General features: G+C 36.8%; 2 protein-coding genes across 12 annotated transcripts; both read left to right on the top strand.

The window, feature by feature from the left end:
* The first annotated feature begins 1177 nt into the window (after positions 1 to 1177).
* On the top strand, positions 1178 to 24436 carry LOC104230350 (probable disease resistance protein RXW24L). Of its 11 annotated transcripts, XM_070150805.1 has the most exons (6): positions 1178 to 3526; positions 4879 to 7822; positions 7938 to 7995; positions 8174 to 8327; positions 10376 to 10415; positions 10635 to 10808. In XM_070150805.1, exon 1 carries the CDS (start codon positions 1263 to 1265, stop codon positions 3510 to 3512), a length of 2250 nt encoding a protein of 749 aa, XP_070006906.1. In that variant the 5' UTR covers positions 1178 to 1262; the 3' UTR covers positions 3513 to 3526; positions 4879 to 7822; positions 7938 to 7995; positions 8174 to 8327; positions 10376 to 10415; positions 10635 to 10808. The 11 variants fall into 11 exon arrangements, with proteins under 11 accessions (XP_070006906.1, XP_070006899.1, XP_070006901.1 ...); XM_070150798.1 differs by having other exon boundaries at positions 4879 to 5310; positions 7760 to 7822; positions 8174 to 10808; XM_070150800.1 differs by having other exon boundaries at positions 4879 to 5310; positions 7431 to 7822; positions 8174 to 10808.
* Positions 15216 to 15786, top strand: LOC138873973 (uncharacterized). The gene is made up of 2 exons (XM_070152469.1): positions 15216 to 15395; positions 15484 to 15786. The coding sequence occupies exons 1-2, from the start codon at positions 15216 to 15218 to the stop codon at positions 15784 to 15786; spliced, it is 483 nt and encodes a 160-aa protein (XP_070008570.1).
* Positions 24437 to 24663: the final 227 nt, after the last annotated feature.

Below are 24663 nucleotides of genomic sequence, written 5' to 3'. Positions count from 1 at the left end.
TACTATTTTGAATTTCTATGCCAACGATGTACATGGACCGGATTGATTCTGTTTTTATCAAAACCAAACCAAACCAACTATATCGGTTTGGATTGGTTCGGTTTTGTCGGGTTTTTCGGGTTTTTTTTGTTACATGAATATTATTTCAATCTTACTTTGTTAAAATTATAGATAAAGCTTTGATAAGTAATTATATGTTTAGTAAATATGGAAAAAATTGACAAACATATGATCTATTAAAATATTCTAATGGGAGAATTTTTTTAGTAACACATGATAGTTATTTTCTTAGTCCGTCTAACAATAATTTTCCGTTAATTTACGCTTTCAAGGTTAATACATAAGAGGATACCCAAATATTTCTACATTTTCTAAAGAAAATTCAATATAAAGTCTTAAAAATATAAATAAAATTTATATATTTATATGTCGGTTTAGTTCGGATTATTTTACTCAATACCAAACCAAGTCAAACCAAACCTAATCAGGTTTTTTAATCGGTTCGGTTTGATTTTTCGGTTCGGTTTGAATACCCCTACCAACATATATTTAAGGTTACAATTTTGGCACATATAGTATTTTATATTCAATCTTATTCACATTATATATGTTATATACATAAAATCATGTCGATTTTATTTTTAAATTGCGGAAATGAACTTCAAAGGATTAAATTTTTTGGATAACTTCTTCAACTTAACATTTTTATGTTATTTAATGTGAATAATATAATGCTCTCTCCAAAAGATTAAGATTTAATATTTTTTGTTCATGAGTTAATGCTATTAATTTGATGCATTTGTGTATATATGAAATCAAATATGCATTAATGCGTTATCATTATTTTCACTTTCTTTCGTTCATTGTTTGCTCTTTTATTTTTTTGGCAAATTAAAGAGCATACTACAACATGATCGAAATAGACCTCGTTCACGGGGTACTTGAACGATTTTTTTGTCTTTCATAATAGTTGATATGTTCTTCAATATCTTATCTATACTCATAAAATTATCTTTATTTTTGTTGATTTAGTGCATATTATTTTATTTGTTTATTTAAATAGTTTATATGTTTAAATAATCAAAATATTAATAAGTTTTAAATAATTTAGAAAATATATAATATTAAAAGCGCGTTAACGCGCCACCTAAACCGACGAAAAATAGGACTGCCCCGGGCCCTTCCCCACATATAATCAATCTTAGCCCTAGTTTGTTTGTTTGTTTCAATGCTCTTTACTTTTTTATTATCAGAAAAGAAAGATGGGTTACGGTAGTGTGTTGTTGCTGTTGGAAAATCTTGAGCGGATGCTGAATGAAGTGAAATTTTTAGAGGGAACGGTGGAGGAGTTCAAGTCGGAACTGTTGCAAACCAAAGGGTTGGTGAAAGATGCTAAAGTGGGTGACGAGAGGGTTATTGAAATTGTGGATGAATTCCGAAAAATCCTTGTTGAAACTGAAGATGTAATCGATACTTACGCTGTTGATGTCGGAGGATCATCAGGTATCTTAAAATGCGTAAATTGTATCTCTACTGTATATGGCCGCCGGAAGTTGGAGTCCCAACTGGTGTTTATCATGGAGCAGATCCATTATTTCAATGAAAAGTTGGCAAATTGCTGCAGTGTTAGGCAGGCCCTGATCCCAGTGAGCAATCATACTGATTCCAATTGCAGTGATTACCGTTTTGCTTACCCGTTTAACAAGGATGTTCTTGTTGGCTTGGAAGAAAAGAAAAGGACGCTGCAATCCCTTTTCCAGTATGGATTTAAGGAATCCCCAGTTATCGCTATTTGCGGTATGGGAGGGATCGGCAAAACAACTCTTGCATGGGCGATGTACGATGAGCTATTTTTTTTTGGCCAAAGATTTGATGCTTTCGCTTACATTGTTCTGCCCCATGATTTCCATATCGATATGGATTTCCTCTTGCGCGATATCCTTACACGGCTTAACCGCTCGAGTAAAAAACAACAAGTGTTAGAGTGCAAAGGTCGAATAGAGTTAGCCCATAAAGTTTACGAGTCTCTAGAGTCAAATAAATGCTTCCTTGTTCTGGAGGATATGTGGTCAATGGATGCTTGGGTTAACCTGAGTGCATATTTACCAACTGCCAAATCGGCTAGTAGAATACTGGTCACCACTCGTAATGGAGATGTGGCAAAGAGCATTGCTGAGAAGGGGGTCTCTTTTGAGATGAAGAGATTATCTGCCGATGAATGTTGGGAGGTCCTTTTGAAGAGACAGCCTTCCTTCCTAAATTTTTTTAAAGCCAACCAAGTTTTGGAAGAAATCGCCAAGGCTGTGGTCAGCAAGTGCTTTGGCTTACCATTAGCAGTTGTCTGTGCTGGTAGCGTCTTGGCCAGGGAGCACTCCGTTGCTCATTGGAAGTCTGTGCTTCAAAATTTTGACTCATATCTATACCTCGAGAAAGATACCTTAGTATTTTCCAAGATACCAAAGACCTTGCTCTTGACCTACCATTACTTGCCCTACCATTTGCAGAGTTGCTTTCTTTATTTGGGCCTATTCCCAAAAGGAGTAGACATAGAAGCAGAAAAGTTATTCAATCTCTGGGTAGCTGAGGGCTTTGTAGCATCAGAAAATGGAGAAAGTGAAACAACATTGATTGACAGAGCAGAGCATTATCTGTATCAATTGGTAGCCAAAAACTTGATTTGCATGCAAGAAGAGGAGGGCATGGAGAGAGTAGTTCGAAATTGCCCTATTAATGACCTGCTGCGGGAGCACTGCTTATTGAAGGGAAAGGAAGAGAACGTTTTTGAAGTGCTTCATCTAGCATATGGACCGCGAAAGGATTCTTATGGTACAACAAGAAGACTTTCCGTGTTCCTTGACGAGTGTGAAGCTGGAAATGATGTTTGCTTGCAGCAGAAAGTATCCAGTAAAGTTCGATCTCTCTTATTTCTGAATCCTTACCCAAATCGACATGCTTTATCGTGGCCTCGATCCTTTAGTCTCAAGAATTTCAGATTGCTTAGAGTCTTGGACTTCGAGGATATTAGATTTCAGGGGAAAGGGCTTCCTGAAGGAATTGAAAAACTTACTAATCTGAAATACCTAAGTCTAAGAAACTGTTATGTGAAGGAGTTGCCATCATTTATTGGCGAATTGTCAAACTTGCGGACTCTTGATTTACGGGTAAATGATGTGATGACCATACCTAATGTCTTGTGGAAGCTGAAAAAACTTAGGCATCTGTACCTTCCATATTCTTTTCAAGTCTGCGGAGTTGATAAATTGCGATTGGAGAGTATGTTACTGGAGACTCTGAAGAATTATCGTTCGTATTATTGTGATGCCAAAGATCTCTTCAACCTGCACAATCTTTGCAATCTTCGCTACCTGGGAGCATCAGTTACAGAGATGCGACTTCATATTATTGTGATGCCAAAGATCTCCTCAAACTGCACAATCTTCGCTACCTGGGAGCATCAGTTACAGAGAGGCAAGGGCGGCTCTAGGGTAAGGCAGGTGAAGCCCTTGCCGTAGTGCTACGAGCCAAGGTAGCCTTCACTAGCTATACGTGCATAATATGGCTATCAATTGAAGACTACATGTAATGAGTCTATAGTTATAATAAGTGATAGCTTAAAGGTATTTAGGTCTTGTTAGCTGTATACCCTCCCTCTTAAGGCTTTCATTTTAAGGTTAGACTATTTTATTAAGTGATTGCTTCTGATGGTTTGAGTTTGAGCTGGTTTTCTGGGTGTGGAAAAGAGGGAGAAAATAAGAAGGAAAAAGGTAGCCCGTTGAGGATTTGATTTGTTCGTCAAAGTTCCTATTTTTAGTAGGTGTAAAAACTTAATAGTTTATCCACACCATATAAATACGGGTACTTTTATTTTTGAGTTTTTAAAAATGTTATACTAATGCCAAATAAATTTGGTATGTTTCGATTTTCATTTTATACTTTAAGATTAAACTAATTTAGAATTATGTTTCGATTTTCATTTTATACTTTAAGATTAAACTAATTTAGAATAATAATTCAAGTTTGTAATCATGCGCCATCAAACTGTGATTTTTCAGATTTAATGATTAAATCCAGTAAGAAATCAAAATAATCTAAAAGAGGACGATGACGACATCATCAACAACAACAACCCAGTATAATCCCACTTAGTGGGGTCTGGGGAGGGTAGTGTGTACGCAGACCTTACCCCTACCCTGGGGTAGAGTGGCTGTTTCCAAATAAACCCCCGGCATCCTTCCCTCCAAGAACTTCCCACCTTGTTCTTGGGGAGACTCGAACTCACAACCTCTCGGTTGGAATTGGGGGTTGCTTACCATCGGAGCAACCCCTCACTGTTGTTGTTGTTGTTGTTGTTGTTGTTGTTGTTGTTGTTGTTGTTGTTGTTGTGTGGTGGTGGTGGTGGTATATCTCACTGTTATTTTGGCTAGGGTAGATGAGTAAACGTGGAATATAAAGTACTCGTGTTCTTGCTATGGTTACTTTATGTTTGGGGAACAACGTTTAGTCTGTCCTATTGAGATAAAAAATAAAAAATTCTTCGCTGGATTACTGTGCTTTCAGTATCGTCATGCTTGCTGAATTTGTCGCATTAATAATTGGAATTGGAGCTTTGACATACCTGCACTCTGCTATCATTTAGGAATATTCTTCTTTGTCTTTGCACCCTATGCTCATCGCTCCGTCCTTTTCTGTTGACACAATCTCCTTTTATGTAAATATGATAATTCCAAAGACTAAGACAGTGGTTTGTCTTCTTTCTTTGCTTGATTGTTTTTGTAGTATTTTATGCATTTCTCGTATTATTTTAGAACTTAAAAGCTGACGGTTATATGTTAGATAGGTATCCTTTCTGAAACTGACTTATTTATCTCTCTTGTTCAGGTACAGTCATGAAACAAATTTTGCAGCTTGGTTGCTAGACTAGGAGAAGTGAAAGAAGAGGACTATCAATCTCTAGTGTCAAGGGTTTTTGTCATGTACTTGGAGGTGATGCAGAAGTTGCAATTAACATATAGCCTACAGCCTGCTGGGTCCCATGGAGTTTGGGGACTAGATGATTATCATTTTTTACCTTATATATTAGGGTCATCAGAGTTGATTGATCACAAGTACATGAAACCAAAGTCTATTCATACCGATGATATCTTGCATAAGGTCAGGGTCTGTTTGCAGAGTATTCTCCAATGTTGATGACATTAGTGGTGTCCCCAACTGGAACAAGGTTAACAGTGGCTTGCTTAAGATATACAAGGTCGAGGTGTTGAAGAAGGTCCCAACCATGCAGCATTTTCTCTTTGGCTCCATTATCAAATGGTATAAGTTGTTCTCACCATCTTTTATAAGCTTTCATAGATATGTGTGCATTTAGCAGAAGTATATCTATTTTGCATGATGATTTTCCTATTGCGGTTTGTTAGTCCTTGAATTGGTCAAACCTTCTTCAATTAGAGAGAGATAATTACCTCACACGATCTTGTCATGTCTTACTTGCACTAGTTGGTAGTAACACTATTGGGAGCCTCTAGTACTCATGAAAGATAACCGGTCACTCTTTGTCATAGTGGTTGAGGGAGTTTCCTCCACAACACTAGGTCAAGAGTTAAAGGCTGGTAAAGTCGCAAACAAAAAAAATTACTCGTGAAAGAAAATGATAGAAAGTTTGCATTTGGTGAAGTTTTAGGATAGAGTCATTCCTTTGGCACTTGGAAGGCTACATTTGTCATAGACCGGCATGCAATCCATACTGTTGCTGAATATTCAGCCCTCGACTAACTGAAAAAGGTGACTGATTGGCTGAATCATTGAAGCTGTTAATATGAAAGAAAATCTGTGCTGAAGGAGTTATAGATGCTTGATAGTTGTTTGAAACTTGAAAGAAGCAATGCAGGAAAAGATTCAATGGGCATGATGACAGTGACAAACCTTGGAACAAAGGGAGGAAGCCTTATTCGTGTCTTCTAGTCCCTTCGATCCAAGGGTCATTCTTAAAAAACAGTAGACAACCTATTGGGTGTAACCGTGTATCAAAATTGGTACTTTGACAAGGGGAATAGCCTAGTGGACAGGGCCATCCACCTCAATCATGGGCTTGGAGGTTCGAGTCACCAAGGAAGCAAAGTGAGAAAAAACAACTCTTTGGCTCCTGGGTGTTGAGGGATTTACCATAAACCAAAAAGAAAAACGGAGTATCGAGATGGTACATTTGGACTCCATGACCATATCATAGTCTACTTAGAAGACGCTGGTTGAGCCATTCTCATTTTTGTAGATTTTCTGTCACCAACTTAGTGTGACGTTATTGTAATGGTACTTGACATTCAAACAAATGATTCCGTTGTTAGCTAGAGTATCTTACCGATTATACAACTGAAATATCAAAAGTTTCACTTCGTTCCGTAGAATCCTCAAATTTCCTGTCAATAGGACCCTGGAGTTAAACAAGATAGCGCTAATCTTGATACACACTACAGCAAAAATGAATTTTACCGACTATTATTTAGCGGCAATAAACTTATTGCCGATATAGTATTCCTAAAATTGAGATATTAGCGGTAGATCGATATTTACCGGGAAAAGGTGCTCTTTTAGCGGCAATGAATGGAATGGCCACCAAATTCAATAATTAAATGCAATTTTCATTATTTCATCTTTCCCACCCATTTTTTTTCACAACTATCACCCATTACCTCCAAATATTTTCCCTGTAAATGGAATGGATTCAATTAAAGAAAAATCTTAGACAGAAGAAATAAGCAAAAGGGATTTTATCTCTCTCAGTCACTCCGCTGCCAATCCCATCTTTCTCCATCATCTCCGACCACCATCCCAAGGTAACCCAACTCATCTCTCTCACTATCTCAGTCACACACGCACAAAATCTTAATCTCTCCCTCTTTCCCTCTCTCTACTTCTTTTATATTATGGGTTGATGAGATAAGATTTGATGGAGTATGTAAAGATTCATGGAGAAGGGAATCGAAATACACTTTAGAGGATTTTATGGTTGATGAGATATGAAAAAGTTTCTAGGTTAATGAGCTAATGTGACATTTTGTTTTCTAGAAAATTTATTTTTATAAAGGTCTAATTTTTTAGGCTTGATGGGTTCCAAAATTTAGAGAAAGGAGATGAATCTGGAATCATGAAGGGTGTTTCAAATGATGTTTTCCATTAATTCGATAAAATGAATTAAAATAAAAGGTAATTTAGAGATAAAGCTTTCGAAACAATAGGTTTCCTGAATTCTAAGGTTCTATGGTAAGTTAAGATATCTAATTTTAATTTGCAAGGTAACCTGATTACAGATTTCGTAAACAGCAGAGATTTGAAGGCATTAGTCACAAGGTCTAGTATGAAAATGTATTAGTTTACTAAAATCAGGGAATTGCAACTTTTGTTCATATTTTAAATTTTTTCATGAATTTGCTCAGCAGAGGATGGTGGATATTTTATCCGACATGTTTCAAATTAGAACACCTTGACTAATGCTCTTGGAACATCTCTAGTCACTATGACCTGGTAAATAACTTGAATATTGTATCACCCAAAATCATGTATTGATGTTAGCATCTCTAATAGAATTAAAATTCACAATGCAGGTTTTGTTTTGTCGGTTACAGTGCCTTCTTTTATAATTGCGTCTCGGTACCATACATTTAATTACTTCAAAATATTTTCTTCTAACTTTGTAATCTTAAAAGGCTTTCGGCTTCTATTATGTAGAGTGATAACTAATTTCGTGGCTCATGTTTTCTTTCCATAGTAATGACTTCTTGTTGCTCTTTCTCAATGAGACAACATCATATTCATCTGGGCAATTCTAAAGGTAACCACTTAAATTTTTAATATTTGCTGCTTGGCTTTTTTATCGTATAAGAATTACATTTTCCCCTTAACCTCTTTGTTATGGTGGCCTATTTTTTCTTCATAATATTTCTTAGGCAAAGAGAATGCTTGAAAGTTGCAGAGCTAAGAAAGATGTTTCTTTTTATTGAAAAGGTAAGTCATCAACAAAGTAATTAATCCCTCATTTTCTACATAATTTTTGAGGCTAACTCGATTATGCTTGTAATCTAATTATGCACAAGTTAGCAAGGAAAATCATATTTTAGAGACATGATGTGGTTGGGAAAGTTTAATTTACGACTCTTATTTTATTCTTGGTGGCGAGCCTCAGCTTTTGGGGAGGGCTTCTAGTATTGGAGCATTTATAAAACACGGGGAGGAGTCAGGGTACATCAAGATTTCCTTGAGAGGGGAAACCAAGGAGGAACAGTTAACTATCAGGCGGAAAATAGATACACGGAACAAATCTGAGTGGATTTTTAATGGTAAAGAATTCTTTATCTATAATGAGTGCTTCAATTAGAAAGTTGTTTAACTTGCTATTTTTGTGATGATGGGCAACTCGAATGGTACAACTCTTTCTGATTTGCTTTACTCTTTTTATGTCATAATATGTTATAGATTATGGTTATAAGTGGATGGCTTCTTGCATTTATCCATACGAGTGAAAATGAAGGCTTCTATTTCCTGGAACTTTCTCATTCTTTTCAACATGGATGATGCATATTTTCCGACCCTTAAATTCTTTTTATCTTTTGATTGTCAGATTTCAAATTTAGGAGCTTGGGCGTATTCACGTGCTATCCTTTTCAACTCTCTTTTTTCTATCCCAATTTCCTCTTTCCTTTGCCTTCTTTCCTTAGAAGGCTAAGATTCCTACCAGAACTGTTCTCTCTAGAAGTTAGGCTAATTATTAATATTCTTCTTTTGTGTAATTAGGTTCAAATCTCTTTCAGTCTGTTATGCTTCAAGTTTATGAATTTGGAGTTTTTCTTGCTTCTGCTTAGAGTATCAATGGCTTTTATATAGTTCAAAGCTTTGGCAGTAGTTTAGGAACGAGATTGGAAGGTTGTTATTTCTGTGTTGGTGGTACTTTAGGGAGGAGATCATAAGCTGTCACTTTGATGTTGCTTCATTGCATTTCACCATATTTCTTTAATCAAATATTCCAAGGACGCTATTTAGATTAGCACAACAGTGAAACCGTTTTAATTCTTTGTTTTCTATACTAGCAGATCTCTTCCTAGTTCTGTCAATATTTTTTATTATCATCTTAAGAATTTCATGTTCCTCAACTGGAAAATCCGACATATGATTGGTTGAGGTTCTTTGAATCGTAAGTAGGTTCTTTATTCTACTCTCTGTAATGCCATGTCTCTCTTTGGGCGGATAATCACTTTTGGGGATTAGATAAGGATGTCGTTAATTAGTTGAAAAGAAAATGTAAATTAACATGACTAACTGACGTTTCTTTCATTGTTGATCACCTTACTATCTGGTTGTTTTTATTCTGCTTTTATATGGCTTCTTGGTACTGTGCCTTCTCGTCTATATTTTCATTAATGTGGTGCTTATGTTTTCCTAAGCCGAGGGTCTATTAGAAATAGCCTCTCTATCCTCACAAGGTAGAGGTAAGTTCTGCGTATACACTATCCTTCCCAGACCCCACGGTGTGGGATATTACTGGATATTATATTGTTGTTGTTGTTTTATTCTAGGTATGGCTCCATACTCTCTAAACTTGACTAAGAGAAATGCTAGATAATTTTATTATCTAGAATAATTAGATTTGTTACAATGTTCAGTATTAAACTTGGTTGTACCTTAGTGTTTGTTTCGCATCTCAATTTTTGTTGTCAAATAGTTGTCTCTATTATTTCTAAAAGGTGCTTATCTGCTATTGTTCTGCTCGATTTTCCCAAATGCATCTAGTGGTCAGCTGATTTACATGATTAAGCTTGTGCTAAGTTGATCTTTAACTATAGTGATAAAATTGAGTTGTCTGATACATTTATGGTTTTATGTGCGTCATTGAAAAGAAGAATTGAAAAGGTTGGTTATGACTAGAGGAACAACGATATCCCATGAAATAAAGCTGCGCATTTTGGACGATTGCTTTGGAAAATGGAAAACGATAGGTTATTTATAGAAGAGGAGTGTAGAGAGTTGAATTTAACAGAGCAATTCAGTTTTTAAAAGTTCATTGTGGGAACTGAATGGAAATGTGCGTGACGGATATTTTTATGTTATATCTGGAGCTTATGAGTACAGTGTGGTGTGGCCTCTAACAAAAGCTAAGTTCTGTTATTTTTTTCTCGATACTGAACTAGCAGTGAGTTTATCTATTTTATTATCTACATGCTGATGGCGATTTCTTATTAGCTGCATCAGATTCGCATGCTCTTGCACGTAGTGATAAGTACATTTTCTTTGTCCAGTATGCCTTCTCAATCTAGACGTCATTCGACCTCAAATAAATCATATGGGCAAGTTAAATTGACATGGTTGTGATACTTTTTCATATTATATGCAGTGTCAGTGGGATATTGCTTTGCCAGATTCTTAGCTCGGTGGTACTATCTTCCTGGTTATGTTGTTGTTATTATTCTATTGTCGCCTTTCATCTTTTTGTGCCGAGGGTCTATGGGAAACATCTTCTCTACCCTAGGGTAGGGGTAAGATCTGCGTACACACTACCCTCCACAGACCTCATTTGTGGGATTATACTCGGTTGTTATTGTTGTTGTTGTCACTTGATTTCATCTTTTAACATACTTCTATTGTTATTTCAGGTCATATACTAATGATGTCCAAAAATTTAGCATTTGGAATATTTCAATACGTTGAAGAGCTACGGAAATTGTTTGTGGACTTTTGTATCTATTATTTTATTATTGTAGGCATTCAATAGGATTAGTTGTAATGACATTAGTTATCTAATTCAAAAAATATAATTTTATCTTTTATGTCGTTGATACATTCATAATATCGATTAAGACTTGCTTTATTGCCTAGATTTAACAAAATATTATGTTCTTGTTAATTATTCTATTTGCCAATTCAAAGAAAGTTTTAATTACAGTAATAAGGTTGTTAAATTGTACCTTTCATCTGCCGCTAAAAGGGTCATATTTTTCTATAATATAATTGGATTTATCAATAATAAAAATGAACGTATTGCAAACTAAATCATTACCCAGATGAATTTAGCAGCCATTATAATAGTTGCTAAAGTATGTAATTTTTAGCAGCAATTTAATTTAATTTATCGGTAATAAAACTAGGCGCTAAAAGAGCAAACTTTGCAATTCTGAAAATGGATTTAGCAGCCATCATAACGGCCGCAAATAATTACCGTTAAAGCTAATAGGTTTTAGCGGCAATAAGTTATATCTTTTACCAGCATTTGTAAGAATGGCTACTAAAGCCTTTGCCGACCCCGGATTCAGCGGCTAAAGACCAATGGCCGGCAAATGATATAGCGACAATTAGTATTGCCGCTAATGACCTTTTTTATTGCCGCTAATGTCCCTTTTTGTTGTAGTGACAATGATGTTATGTCTCGGAACTAATAAACAAAATGAAAAGGAAAAGACGAATGTTCTATAAGTATTTAAAATGCATTAGAAGCCATAATACTTAGTCTAAGTTACTGAATGATTCTGATAATTGGACAACAAAACACCTCTTGATTATCCTAAGCTGACTGAACTAAACACATCTTTTCTTATTAACAAAAAATAAGAATCTTTACATTTGTACCTTCTTGGCTGACGTTTTATCCTCTGTCCTGCATCCAATGTCGTTGGAGAAACCAAATGTTGACAGAATAAAATAAATCGGGCCATAACAAGAAATCTTGCTTGCTTTCTCCAGAAAAGAAGACAAGAAATCTTGATTTTTTAACCCTTTCAGGCCAACCAGATCAATCTCTTTTGTGATCTGTTCAGTCAAAGATTGGAAGAAATAGTTGCCACACTGAAAGTTGTAGAAAACTTTGTTATTGATGAGCAAGCTGGTTTAAGGATTAGCTTAAAAAACGAACCAGAATAAGAGGTTTCAATTACAGATGAAGCTATTAATGCGCTCATTTCTGACATTTGATCTTCTTTTTACGGTCATGACTGACCCCTAGACTTTTAGCTCTTTGCGATACTCATTGAAAGTTCTCTCTCCAACTACGTCCTTTAATCATTAAACTCCAAGCTGGTTTCTTCATATATGAGTGCTACATTGGGATGTTGATGGCGTTATGGCGCATGTTTCCTTGATGCATGGCTTTCCTAATTGATCTTGATTTTTCCTAAGGCTTTTACTTATGGTTAGTACTCTGTCAAATTAGAATTTTCTTACAGGAAAGAAACAAAAAATGGGTTCTTGAATTGATGTCCAAAATGTAGACCAGTACAAGCTGGTCCAACTGCTTAGATCATCATTCAATGGTTTATCCAGGTCTGTTTACAAGTTAAAAATAATACAGCTCCAGAAGCATCTTAAAGTTTTTCAAATTTTTGAAAGCTTGTTGAACTGCTGGATCTTGAACTTATTGCGATTAGAGATGACACACCCAACCCCCAAAAACTTGACTCCTCTCTGTGCATATCAAAATTATTTTACCTTTACTTATCCAAAAAACCTCCTAGGGTAGGGGTAAGGTCTGTATACACATTACCCTCCCCAGACCCCACTTTTGCATACACATTACCCTCCCCAGACCCCACTTGTGGGAACTTACTCGGTTTGTTGTTATTGTTGTTGTTATCCAAAAGAATTCTGCATCAGAATTATTTCACCAGTGATATCCATCACTTCAAAGAGATACTTATATCACCTCCCTAAAATAACCTAGTGTCTTGCATTAGAAGAAATGGGAAAATACAACGCAGCTAATGCAAGAAAATGACTTTTAATCTAAACAGATAAAGGGGAAGGGAGGTGTTTGGTTTGATATGGTACGATTATCATGTCAGATTTGGATAGACATGTGTTTAAGACCGTAGTTTGAAACATGGATTTCTAATAGTTAATAGGTAAAATGTCACATCAAGATCAAGATAATATAAACTAGTTTAAATGATTTAAATGCTTAGAGAATGAAAGCGTGAAAGAATCACCAAAGTTGGAGAGGTGAAAAGGAAAGCATGTCTAATAATGGGGTAGCATAGAACCTGAAACTTCACAACAAAGAAAGTGAACTGAAAGACCTAAAGATAGATATTGAAGAAATTATTAAAGGGAAACAAACAGATCGTAGGGTGGGCGTCGGTCCGGGAGGTTCGGTTTATTTGGTTTTTGGTTTATGATTTTAATAATCAAAACTAAATCGTAATAACTTCGGTTCAATTCGGTTTATTCATGTTTTGTTCGGTTTTAATAGATTCGGTTTTCGGTTTCAAGCCATGACAAGAATGGTAACCAAACAACGAAAATAGATTTCTTATTGGCAGAAAAATTCAAAAGAAATAATAAATCCCATCAAATACATGAAAAAGAAAGAATCTTTATGCAAGAAAAATCATTCTACTTTCTAAAAATAGAAAGAAAAGAGTATTATGCCCAACCCTATATAAGGTACCTTAATTATCATGACTGAATAAAAAAACTTCATGTCTGAATAAGATACTTTAATTTCTATTATGCCTCTGTTGCATTTTTTTTTGTTTTGGAAATGGCCCCTGTTTGCATATTTATAGGTTAATTGACACCGAGAGGCATCATAAAGTAATTACCTTATTTGCATTAATATGTGATGTTCTGGTACCCAAGATTGTGCAGGCTATGTCTCTCCTTTAAAACTTAGTTTTGAAATACTACTGTAATACTGTTGGATGAGCTTTTGTCAGTAATGCATTATTAGTTTATTGCTTCTGAAGCTCTTGCTTCATTTGCTTTGTTGCAACTGACAACACTTTCATGTTAGTTAAAATTATCGGGCTTGCTTGGAGTCTTGGACTGCACACCACTAAGATATTAGCTGCGGTTACTCGCTATTACTAAACTTCGATTTTTCGGTTTAACCGAAACCGAACCCTTAAAACCGATAACCAAACTGAACACCTACTGAGTAAACCGGAAAACCGAGACCAAATAAACCGAAATATTTGGTTACGCTGGTTTTTCGGTTCGGTCGGTATTACGCCCATCCCATCGCAACACACATGTGATAGTGGTTCCATTAGCTCCAATACCAATTGGATGGGGTTGGTAGCCCAAAACTTTTAAGTTTCTGATGTAGTTATGAGAATGGGGGTTTCAATTTCTTACCTAAATTTAGTCTTTGATGTGGGGACCTTGGGATCAATCCCTCAGTGGCTGGTGCTTTCTAAATTTCTAAAAAGTTGGCCAGAATATGAAATGAGTATTGAGCTGTCCAGAAATTATTGCTTATGACCACTTTTCCCAGTCCATCGCAGGGGAAGCTTTTGATTCTTCTGAAATAGGACAGCTGCTCAGAACATGCAGCCAGCCATTTCTTAGCTTTTGAGAGGTTTTCATCTTCTTATTCCCATGAGAGATGCACTTGTAAGATTTGCACCACTTGTCTGAAGTGAGACAAACAACAAACATATTGAACTTTGTACTTCCTTTGTTCCAATTATGTGGCATTATTTCATTATTAGTTCGTTTGAAAGAGAATGTCACCTTTCTATATTTGGAAACAGTTAATTTTAAGTATTTCATTTCATCCTTAAGGACATGCTTTTATAGCCACACAGATATTATGGCATGTTTAAGAGGAACTCGAAGGCCAAGGTGGGGATAAGAGGTTGTTTAGGTTAGCCAAGGCGCGAGAAAGGAAGGCGCGTGACTTGGACCAAGTGAAGTGCATTAAGGACGAAGAAGGTAGAGTTTTGTTGGATGAGGGGCTTATCCGTCGGAGATGGCAGACCTGTTTTCATAGTCTCTTGAACGAGGAGGGGGACATGAGCATTGTACTGGGTGATTTGGAACTCTCCGGGAGTCGCTGTGACTTTGGGTATTGTAGGAGGATTAGAGTTGATGAAGTTGAGGGGGCTATGCGTAAGATGAGAATAGGCAAAGCGACCAGGCCGGATGAAATTCTGGTGGAGTTTTGGAAGAGTGCGGGCAAGGCAAGCTTGGAGTGGCTCACTAGGTTATTTAATGTCATTTTTAGAATAAAGAAGATGCTCGAAGAGTGGAGGTCGAGCACGATGGTTCCTGTATACAAGAACAAGGGTGATATCCAAAATTGCAATAACTATCGGGGTATCAAGCTGTTTAGCCATACTATGAAAGTTTAGGAGAGAGTGGTAAAGCTAAGGGTGAGAAGGAATGTGTCTATTTCTGAGAACCAGTTTGGGTTTATGTCGGGGCGTTCGACTACAGAAGCCATCCACCTTGTCAGGAGATTGATGGAGCAGTATAGGGAGAGAAAGAAGGACTTGCATATGGTGTTCATCGACTTAGAAAAGGCATACGATAAAGTTCCGATGGAGGTTTTGTGGAGATGTTTGGAGGCTAGAGGTGTACATGTTACCTACGTTAGGTTGATTAAGGACATGTATGATGGAGTAAAGACCCGAGTGAGGACGGTGGGTGGGGACTCGGACCATTTTCTAGTTATGATGGGGTTGCATCAGGGGTCGGCTCTCAGTCCTTTTTTGTTTGCTTTGGTGATAGATGGACGTACTAACATGCCACATCCAAGGGGAGGTGCCATGGTGTATGCTATTTGCAGATGATATTGTATTGATCGACGAGACGCGAGACGATGTGAACACACAATTAGAGATATGGAGGCAGAATCTGGAATCTAAAGGTTTCAAGTTGAGCAGGACCAAGACAGAATACTTGGAGTGTAAGTTCAGTGGCGAGACTCAAGGAGGGGAAGAGGAGGTGAGGGTGGACTCGCAGGTCATCCCTAGGAGAGGGCGTTTTAAGTACCTTGAGTCTATTATTCAGGGGGATAGGGAGATTGATTAAGATGTCACACATCGTATTGGGGCGGGATGGATGAAATAGAGACTAGATTCTGGTGTTTTGTGTGACAAGAAGGTGCCACCGAAACTTAAGGGTAAATGCTACAGAGTGGTGGTCGGACCAACGGTGTTGTATGAAGCTGAGTATTGGCCAGTCAAGATCGCTCATGTCCAGAAGATGAAGGTAGTAGAGTTGAGGATGTTGAGATGAATGTGCGGGCACACCCGGTTAGATAGGATTAGAAATGAGGTATCGTGACAAGGTGGGTGTGGCTCCTACAGAGGACAAGATGCGGGAAGCACGACTTAGGTGGTTTGGTCATGTGAGGAGGAGGAGCACAGACTCCCCGGTGAGGAGGTGTGAGAGGTTGACATTGGAGGGCCTACGAAGAGGTAGAGGTAGGCCTAAGAAGAGGTGATTAGGCAAGACATGACGCAACTTCGGCTGGCCGAGGACATGCCCTCGATAGAAAGGTATAACGGTCGAGGATTAGGGTAGTAGAGTAGGTAGTCTAGAGTGTTCATAATAATAGTATTGACACTCAGTCTCGCTTTCTGTTGATAGTAGATTTTTGAGGCATTTTCAAAGCCTACTTTTTCTCCACAAACGTATAGTACAAAAACTTGGGACCCACAATTTAGTGAACAAAGGAAATTTTGGTGAATGTTCGACAGATGCATAGTATATCTAAACGTGGGACCCATCTGAACACATATTTACCCAAGGCTTCTCACATATGCAAAGTACAAAATGTCACATATTTAAATTTTAGATATTATTTCTAACTTATTAACCCTTATATTGTCATAAGTTTATTTATTTTTAAATACTAGCATTCAAGCTAATTACTAATATAGCTATTAACTTAATTTATATTTGCTATTTACCCTAAATAATGGACCAAATCACTAGAGTATATATTATGGGAAAAATCGACAATTTACAACATTTTAATTTAGTTACTTCTTGAGTTGTAAGTGATATATCTATTTGCATTACCACCATTAGAAACTGACTTGACTATCCCGCGAAAATAAGAAATGATGGTAACTTTTGTTAATATTTCGTCGAAAAATATTTTTTACACTCACTTATTATTTATCAATTTTTTTTGATATCATACGTGAAATTTAAATATAATAATTATATCTAAAAGTTTAGTTAAAATAATTGAATTGGATGGTATATAGTGTTCAATCTCGAGAAAGTTGACTCATTAAGGATATTCAAGTAGTAGATAATTAATAACTAAGCAGTTAAATATTTGAAAATTTCCCTTAATACCTGAGAATATTGATTAAAAATTAAAATTATTTACATGTATATTCTATGAAATTACCAGTTAAAATATTACTATAATATTAGAATATTCTTCTTTCATAACAGTTTTAATTGCAATATTGGGACCGTGCGACAGCACTAGGTTTACTTCTGCTAGTATAGAATAGCACAGAAGCAGCTCTCCCCTTTCCGGCAGAGGGTAATTTGGTATTTGTAGTGCTCCTATATTAGGAAAATTACTGTTGTGTCCCTGCACTAGCTGATTTGTATTGTTCATGGAAAGACTATTTACTTAATTTGGCACTCCACTGCCACCGTTTAATTTTGCTCTACTTTACCATAATACCGTAATTTTGTTCTGCTTCACCCTCTTGCTTTCTGCAAAATTCGCCCATCTTCTCCTTCTTCGTCGCTTAACCCTCGTGATTTTTACGGTGTTTTTTGCTTTCTTAAACTGAATATCAATTTCTGGAATATAAAGTGATATTTTAACAGAAGATTGAGTTTTTCGCAGATTCACATTTTTTTTGATGAAGTAAGATAATATCATTGAAAGGGCACATGGAAGATGCCAATTAGAATAACATAAATTTTGTTAGCTCCCGTACAAAAGACAAAAAACATTGTAGACTCCAGTACAAGAGTACCTATACTAGAACCAGGGAGCTAACAAAATCCAAAAAAGTGTCAACGCTATTAAGAGGGGAAAGAAAGTTCCAACTGAACAAACTAACTAAACATCTAGCTTTTAGGGAATGTGTTGGAGTTGATATTCCATCAAAACATCTGCCATTTCTTTCCTTCCAAACAATCCAAAATATGACTACTGGGTTCATTCTCCATATTCTTTTGATGGCTTTGTCAACTCTCCAAAAAATTCAGCTAATGTAGGCTTCCTTGATGGTGTGAGGCATGATCCAAGTTATACCAAAAATGGATAGGAAGAAGTTTCAAATATCAGCAGTGACTAGGCAATGAAGAAACAGATGGTTAACACTTTCTGATCTCTGTTGGCACATATAACATTTGTTGACTAAAGTAATGCTCCTTCTACTAAGATTGTCCTGTATTAAAACAGCTTCATTGAGGGCAGTCCATGTGATGTATGCTACTTTGAGTAGCATTCTGGTCCTCCAGATATGTTTCTAGGGCCAGTCCTCTAGTATTCCATTATGTGAGTAGATAAGGTTGTAGCCCTCTTTAACTGTGTACTTTCCTTCTTTTGAATTCCCCAGATGATTCTGTCTGGTTGTTGATCTTCCGTGATGAAATCTCCCAGTGTGGCTAAGAGAGCAAGTAAGTCATTGATTTCCCAATCCGAAAGATTTCTTCTAAACACTGGATTCTAAATGTTGTTCTCTGTGTTTTGAGCAATATTTAAGTCCTGGTTGCAGGCTATAAGGAATAGACCTGGGTATGAATCCTTTAGTGTTGTATTACCAAGCCATATGTCTTTCCAGAATTTCACATGAACACCACTACCAACTTTGAAAGATGTATTCTGAAAGAAATCATTTTGAAAGTTGTTGATGTGTTTCCATAAACCCACTCCATGAGGTGCTGGACTTTTCTTGGGGATCTAGTGATTCTGAATTCCATATTTGGCGTCAATGATCTCCTTCCAGTAAACTGCTTCAGTTTGTCCATACCTCCATAGCTATTTCATTAGCATACACTTGTTGTGAAGTCTAACCTGTTTCACCACTTTTGATTCTCCAATCCAAGACCTCATTGGCAATCAGGGAGGCATCTGTGATCTACCTGATTTTATTAAAAGCACTTTGTTGCCCCAAGATCAACTTGGCAATGACCTTCTTTAATCTTTCAGCTAAATTTTTTTCAGCTATCTTGTAAACACTCCCTATTAAACCGATAGGTCTATAGTCCCTTAGTTCTATTGCTCCTTTCTTTTTGGGGATAAGAGCAATAAATGCAACATTGTAGGATTTTACCATATGACAGTTATGATAGAAGTGATTGAGAGCCTCCATGATATCTGTTTTAATGAAGTCCCATGCCTTTTGAAAGAAGGCCATAATGAACCCATCGGGGCATGATGCTTTATCAGGAGCACAAAACTTTAAGGCTGCCAAGACTTCTGATTCCTCAAAAGGTGATTCTTTATCAACACATTCATCTGCAGATAATGAGGGTAACCCTCAAACTCTGTTGTAGGTCTCCAGCGTTCCATCTCCTTGTACAAAGCTTGATAATAATCCAGTATTTCCTGTTTGATCTGCTCCTTATCTTCAACTAGACTAGATTTTCTCCCACCTTGAGCCTATCAATGCAATTGTTCCTCCTTTGAGATTAGCAATTTTCTGAAAATACTTTGTGTTTTTGTCTCCTTCCTTTAGCCATAAGCATCTGGATTTTTGTCTCTAAGAGACTTCTTCAGCTAGTGCAATCTGTTGAAGTTCCAATTTGAGATTGAAAGTACTCAGCTTTTCCTCCTATGTTCAACCACTTGATCCAAGAGTCTTAACTCATCAAGTACCTTGTTCCTTCTGTCTTCCAACATGCCATACACCTCTCTTTTCCAGGTTGTCAAGTCCTTTTTTAAGGTTCTCAACTTCTGGATGAGAATATAGTCTGGGGAGCCAATGATTGTATAACATTGCCACCATTCCTTTACCATGTCCATAAACCCTTCAGTTTGTAGCCACATATTTTCAAACTTGAAGTAAGATGGTGTCGGTTCCTAGTCTCCACTTTCTAGGAGGATTGGTTTTTGGTCTGAAATTACCCTGGGCATTGCTAGTTGCTTCACTGCTTTAAATGAATCACCCCATTCAGTTGAATGCAAAAATCTATCAATTTTTGGATGCTTGTGTAAAGTTCTCCCCTCTTGACCATGTGTATTGAGCTCTATTAAGAGGAGGATCAATCAAGCCCAGCTCCGATATAAAATTTGAGAAGTTAATCATTTCCCTAGATCTTCTGGAGCAATCAAGTCTTTCACTTTCATATCTGTATGCGTTGAAATCTCCGCCGATTACCCATTGGTCTGACCATAAACTACTAATTGCTGCCAATTCATGCCAAAATTCCTTCCTTTCTGGGTTGGTATGAGGACCATATACCCCTGTGTAAGACCATATGAAATCTTCAGTTAAACTCTCAAATCTGCAGGTTATTGAGAAGTCTCTTGATTGAGTATCAACACAATGCCACAACCTTCTATTCCACATAATAATGACCCCACATTTATTTCCCCAAGCCTTGAGTTCTTCCCATGATACCCATCTGTTGCCCCGTATTTGCCTGGACAGAGATTATTTCCAATCCTCAACTTCAGTTTCCTGAATACAAAGGATGTCTACTCTCTATTTACGAATCAGAGACTCCAAAGTACTTTTATTATTATTGTCATTTAGGCCTTGCACATTCCAGCTTAGGATTTTGACCTTCATGCAGAATGAGATTGGTGAGACCTGCCCCTAACCTTTCTGCCACTGCCTTCTTGAAGACCCCAAGCCAGTTTCTTAAGTTCTGCTTCCCCTTTATTCTTCCCTTTTTTGGGCTTGCTACTGCCTTAGCCTGTTGTTGTTGTTGAAGCAGTAGGTGAGCCTTTCTTCTCTCCTCCATCCTTAAAATGATACCCAAGATGTCATGTTCGACTCCTGCCGCATTTACACCAAAAGCTTTGCAAGATTTTACCAATGCAATTTTGGTCCACCTTGATATTTCGACCTCTGTTGGTTTCTCCATCATTTGCATGGTAAGATCTAGTCGATCATGCCATGGGAGAGGAAGAAAGTCATTGAAAGACTGTGTGGAGAAGTCTGATTCTGAGTCACTTACTTTAGCTGATTCTGAGAGTAAAAATAATTGCGAAGTAGGTAGCTCAACTTCATCATCTGCATCGAATTGGGTGTGAGATGTTTCACCCATTGCTTCTTTGGTCATGTGAGTGAAAACTTGGATCTCCTCAGACATAGGGTCGAAATAATTTTTAATCTGTCATATGACCCTTTAGAAGACATGGGTCATTATTATTCCTTAGCACCTTGCATGTATTATAATTGTTGGGCCTTTGAAAATGTTTCTTCTGCTTTGGCCCACTTGAATAGTACCCATTATAAATGCCCAGTGTTTTGGCTTTATGGGTCTTAATATTTGTAGTAGTTGTAACTGGGCCTTTTAATTTTGCAGTTGGCCCCTTCACATGTAAAATCCCAAGCTGATTTTTAAAATTGAAGCTAGTCCCTACATTAGACATATCCTTGCTGACCTGCACAAGATTCGAGATCTCAGTGACCACATGGTCCTCTGTTACCTCTTCTGCTAGTCGCACTGCTACAGAGGGTAATGTGTTTGGACTGTTGGGTGTTGGAGTTGGTTGGTTCTCCGCTATTATCGAGATTTCAAATCTCAAACCTCCCCAATCTATTCCAACCTTCGCTGGAAGTTGCTTGCCGGAGTTCCTGATGCAAATTCGAGCCCAGAAAAAATGCTTTCTGCTCTTTGTATCTGCATCTATTCCAACATAGCCACCACACTGATCTCCAATTTGTTTGAAGATTTCGAATGTCCAAGCATGGATGGGGATCCCAAAAGTTTTCACCCATAAAACTTCCGGGCAACTATCAACAGAAATAGTTCCATAATACGACGTCCACCGTTGTAAATGTAGATGTCGACCGCTCCAGAACCAATTCCCTGTACTGATTCTAACAGCCTCCTGTCTCGATGGGAACTCGAACAGGAAACGATTGTGGTCTATGGGAGTAACTTTAAGTCCTGCACTGATTTTCCATCTGCCAAGGAACCAATTCTGAATGATTTCTGTGCTTGGGCTATTGTTGAATGGGTCGTTGAAAGTTCCAATCAGACATCTAGAGAGTGGGTGTTTAACTTTTTCAACCTTTATAGATGGGGGGATCGGAATGTCTGGCCAACTCTCAATCTTTGCAGCTTCGAAGTAGCTCCTAAGTAATGGAGATGGTGGTCGTACAGGACCATTACTACTGTGGCTTCCTAAAAGTCGGAGGATTTTTTCAGCAATATCAACCCAACCACTATTATAATCTGCTTCCGGAATAATCACCGCTGATTTTCTGCTTCCTTGCCACACTTCTATTCTTACAAATCTGCCATGGATATTGTAATTCTGATAGACTCTGTGAAGATATTGTTGTTGTTTCCTCTCCCATCTTATGTAAAGATCTCCTCTCCCCCTTGATGCTTGCTTCAAAGCGTCACATACCCATCGTAAATTATTCTCGTCGATACTAATTCTGCTAGTGAAACGACTGCTTCTTTCAATGAGTGAATACCACCTAATTTGAGCATCCCCAATGTTAATGAGTTCAAAGGATTTTTCCCCTGAAATGAAAAGGTTTGTTCCCCCATAGAAAAATCCAATATTGCCTGAAGCAGGCCTTACCAGAAAATTTCAAAAGGATAGAGAAAGAAAGGCCACATTTTCCAAGTCAACTATGTTTTCATCATTTTCGCAGATTCACATTTGCTCCGCTAAGATAATCACATGGTTGAAAGGTTAGTTATACTGTTCTATTTCTTCTCCTTCTTGTGGGTGACTCTAATTATTTTGTTTCAGGGTATTTGTTGGTCTGTTGTTTGTGAAACTGAAAGAAGAGCTTGAAAAGAAACTAGGGTTTGGGCCGATAATCTGATAATTTTCCATCTTTGTTTGTATTTGAATGTTTTTTCATTTTTTAATTGGAGATTTCAAAATGGATGGGCCTCTAATTTTCTCGTCTTTGAGCCACAATTCTAATATGCTTCTAACTAAATTTCACTTTGTTTCTCTGTGTTTACATGGATAGAAGGGAAGATGTTTTCTTCAGCTCACTTCATCTTAATAATGTCTAAGGGATCATTTTGGTTGGCAGAAATAGAGCTATACAGTACTTAAGCCTATCCTGGGAGAGACATTTATAAATCTCACTAATTATTAGAAAAGAAACATGTCTAATTTTTTTTGATTATGTGGTCCTGAATGACCAGGTTTATCTCCCTACATTTCTCTGTCGGCCACTCTCCTCTTTATGCCTATCAATTTAACTTAAGTTTTACTAAATCTGACCATATCTTCAATATTATCTTCTAGCTAAAAAAACTTGAAATGACACTCTTTCGTTTTTTGTTTTGCTTTAATTTTTAATGTTATTTCATGATTTCAATGTAATCATCCTTCTTTTTCCAATTTCCATGCTTTTTCCTTCTCAAATCATTCTTCTTTTTCTTGGAATAAGAATCAGAAATAGCTAGATCATCAAAGATTAAGGATCATTCTAGGACTTTGATGTTGTCTTGACTCCGGAAAAAAATGATTCAATGCGAGATGTGCCAAGATGAAGAATTGGATTCCAATTTGGAGACTTTATGAAACGAGGATCCGAGTAGATTAGCTAAGGCAAATGTGAGTTCAACAATTTCTCATTCAGATCTTTCTATCAATCATGCCATGAAAGTTTGTTGTACTCCTGAAGCCAAAATAGTATTAGCCAAAATAGAAGTATCCTCTGAGGCCTACATACATACATATATATATATATATATATATATATATATATATATATATATATATTGTCCTCAAAACACCTAGAACCAGTCATTTTTCATTAGATTATAGTTTATAATGTTGAAAGTTGATTTTAACTTAAGCGGTCAAAGCATTCTATGTAAATACAGGTGTGTCAACTAACAATAAGCACTCTTTCATGAGAGTTCTCTTTTTAGGTCAGTTAGTACCAACTTTCAGTCAACTCTACGTCATTTAGTTGTTGTCTAATAGCTCATCTGAATAACGTGATGGCACTTAGTGTTTACTTGCATTGTCATCTTTGTTTTATTGAAAAGCTTGAATCTTTTAATTACGCCTATGTTTGAAATTATAAGTTTATTGCAATGCCATTATTTAAATGGGACTCTTAATCATATCTTTGCCTCATGAGAAAATCATCAGGGTAAGAAAACACCGGAGTAAATTTAGGCTTTTACATTAAAATCACAATTTCAAATAGGTCATATTTTAACAGCGATCTTTAAAAAACTTTAGCAATTTTTTTGTCAGACTACATAGTCTCATATATTTCTTTGTGTTATCAGTAGTAAAACTTCAACAGCACTGCTCAATGTTATCTAAGCCATCTTCTATTACCATGGATTATCAATATTCCGGTCTATTCTTACATTCTTCTTTGATTTGTTCTCCCTTAGCTGATACATTAAGACAACGTACGACTTTTGACTTTTGGTGCAGGTATTCTCTTATAATTTTGTTGTTCAAGGAAGATTATCTTGGTGATGCAGTTTACTTCTCTGGCATCCAATTTTCCGCCACCTCTTTTGTTTTCCTCTCCGTTTTTATGGAGATCTCTTGTTGTTATTAGGCACTTGAACGTCTTTAACATGTACAATCAAATAGTACATCTATCGATTAGATCATACACAAGGGACTACAAAGAAAAGAACACGTGAAAGAGTATGAGTGTATGTTTATTGTGCTACTGGTGTCAACATTATGGTTCAGCTAACGACAACCAATTAATTTTTTTCCCCATTTATAACTTCTGATATATGCTTGGAATTTTAGTTTCTAATATACTTTAGAATTTTGAGTGTAACTCT

This window comes from Nicotiana sylvestris, chromosome 7 (assembly GCF_000393655.2).
Source record: "Nicotiana sylvestris chromosome 7, ASM39365v2, whole genome shotgun sequence".
NCBI lineage: Eukaryota > Viridiplantae > Streptophyta > Magnoliopsida > Solanales > Solanaceae > Nicotiana > Nicotiana sylvestris.
This window is presented reverse-complemented; position numbering and strand designations above follow the sequence as displayed.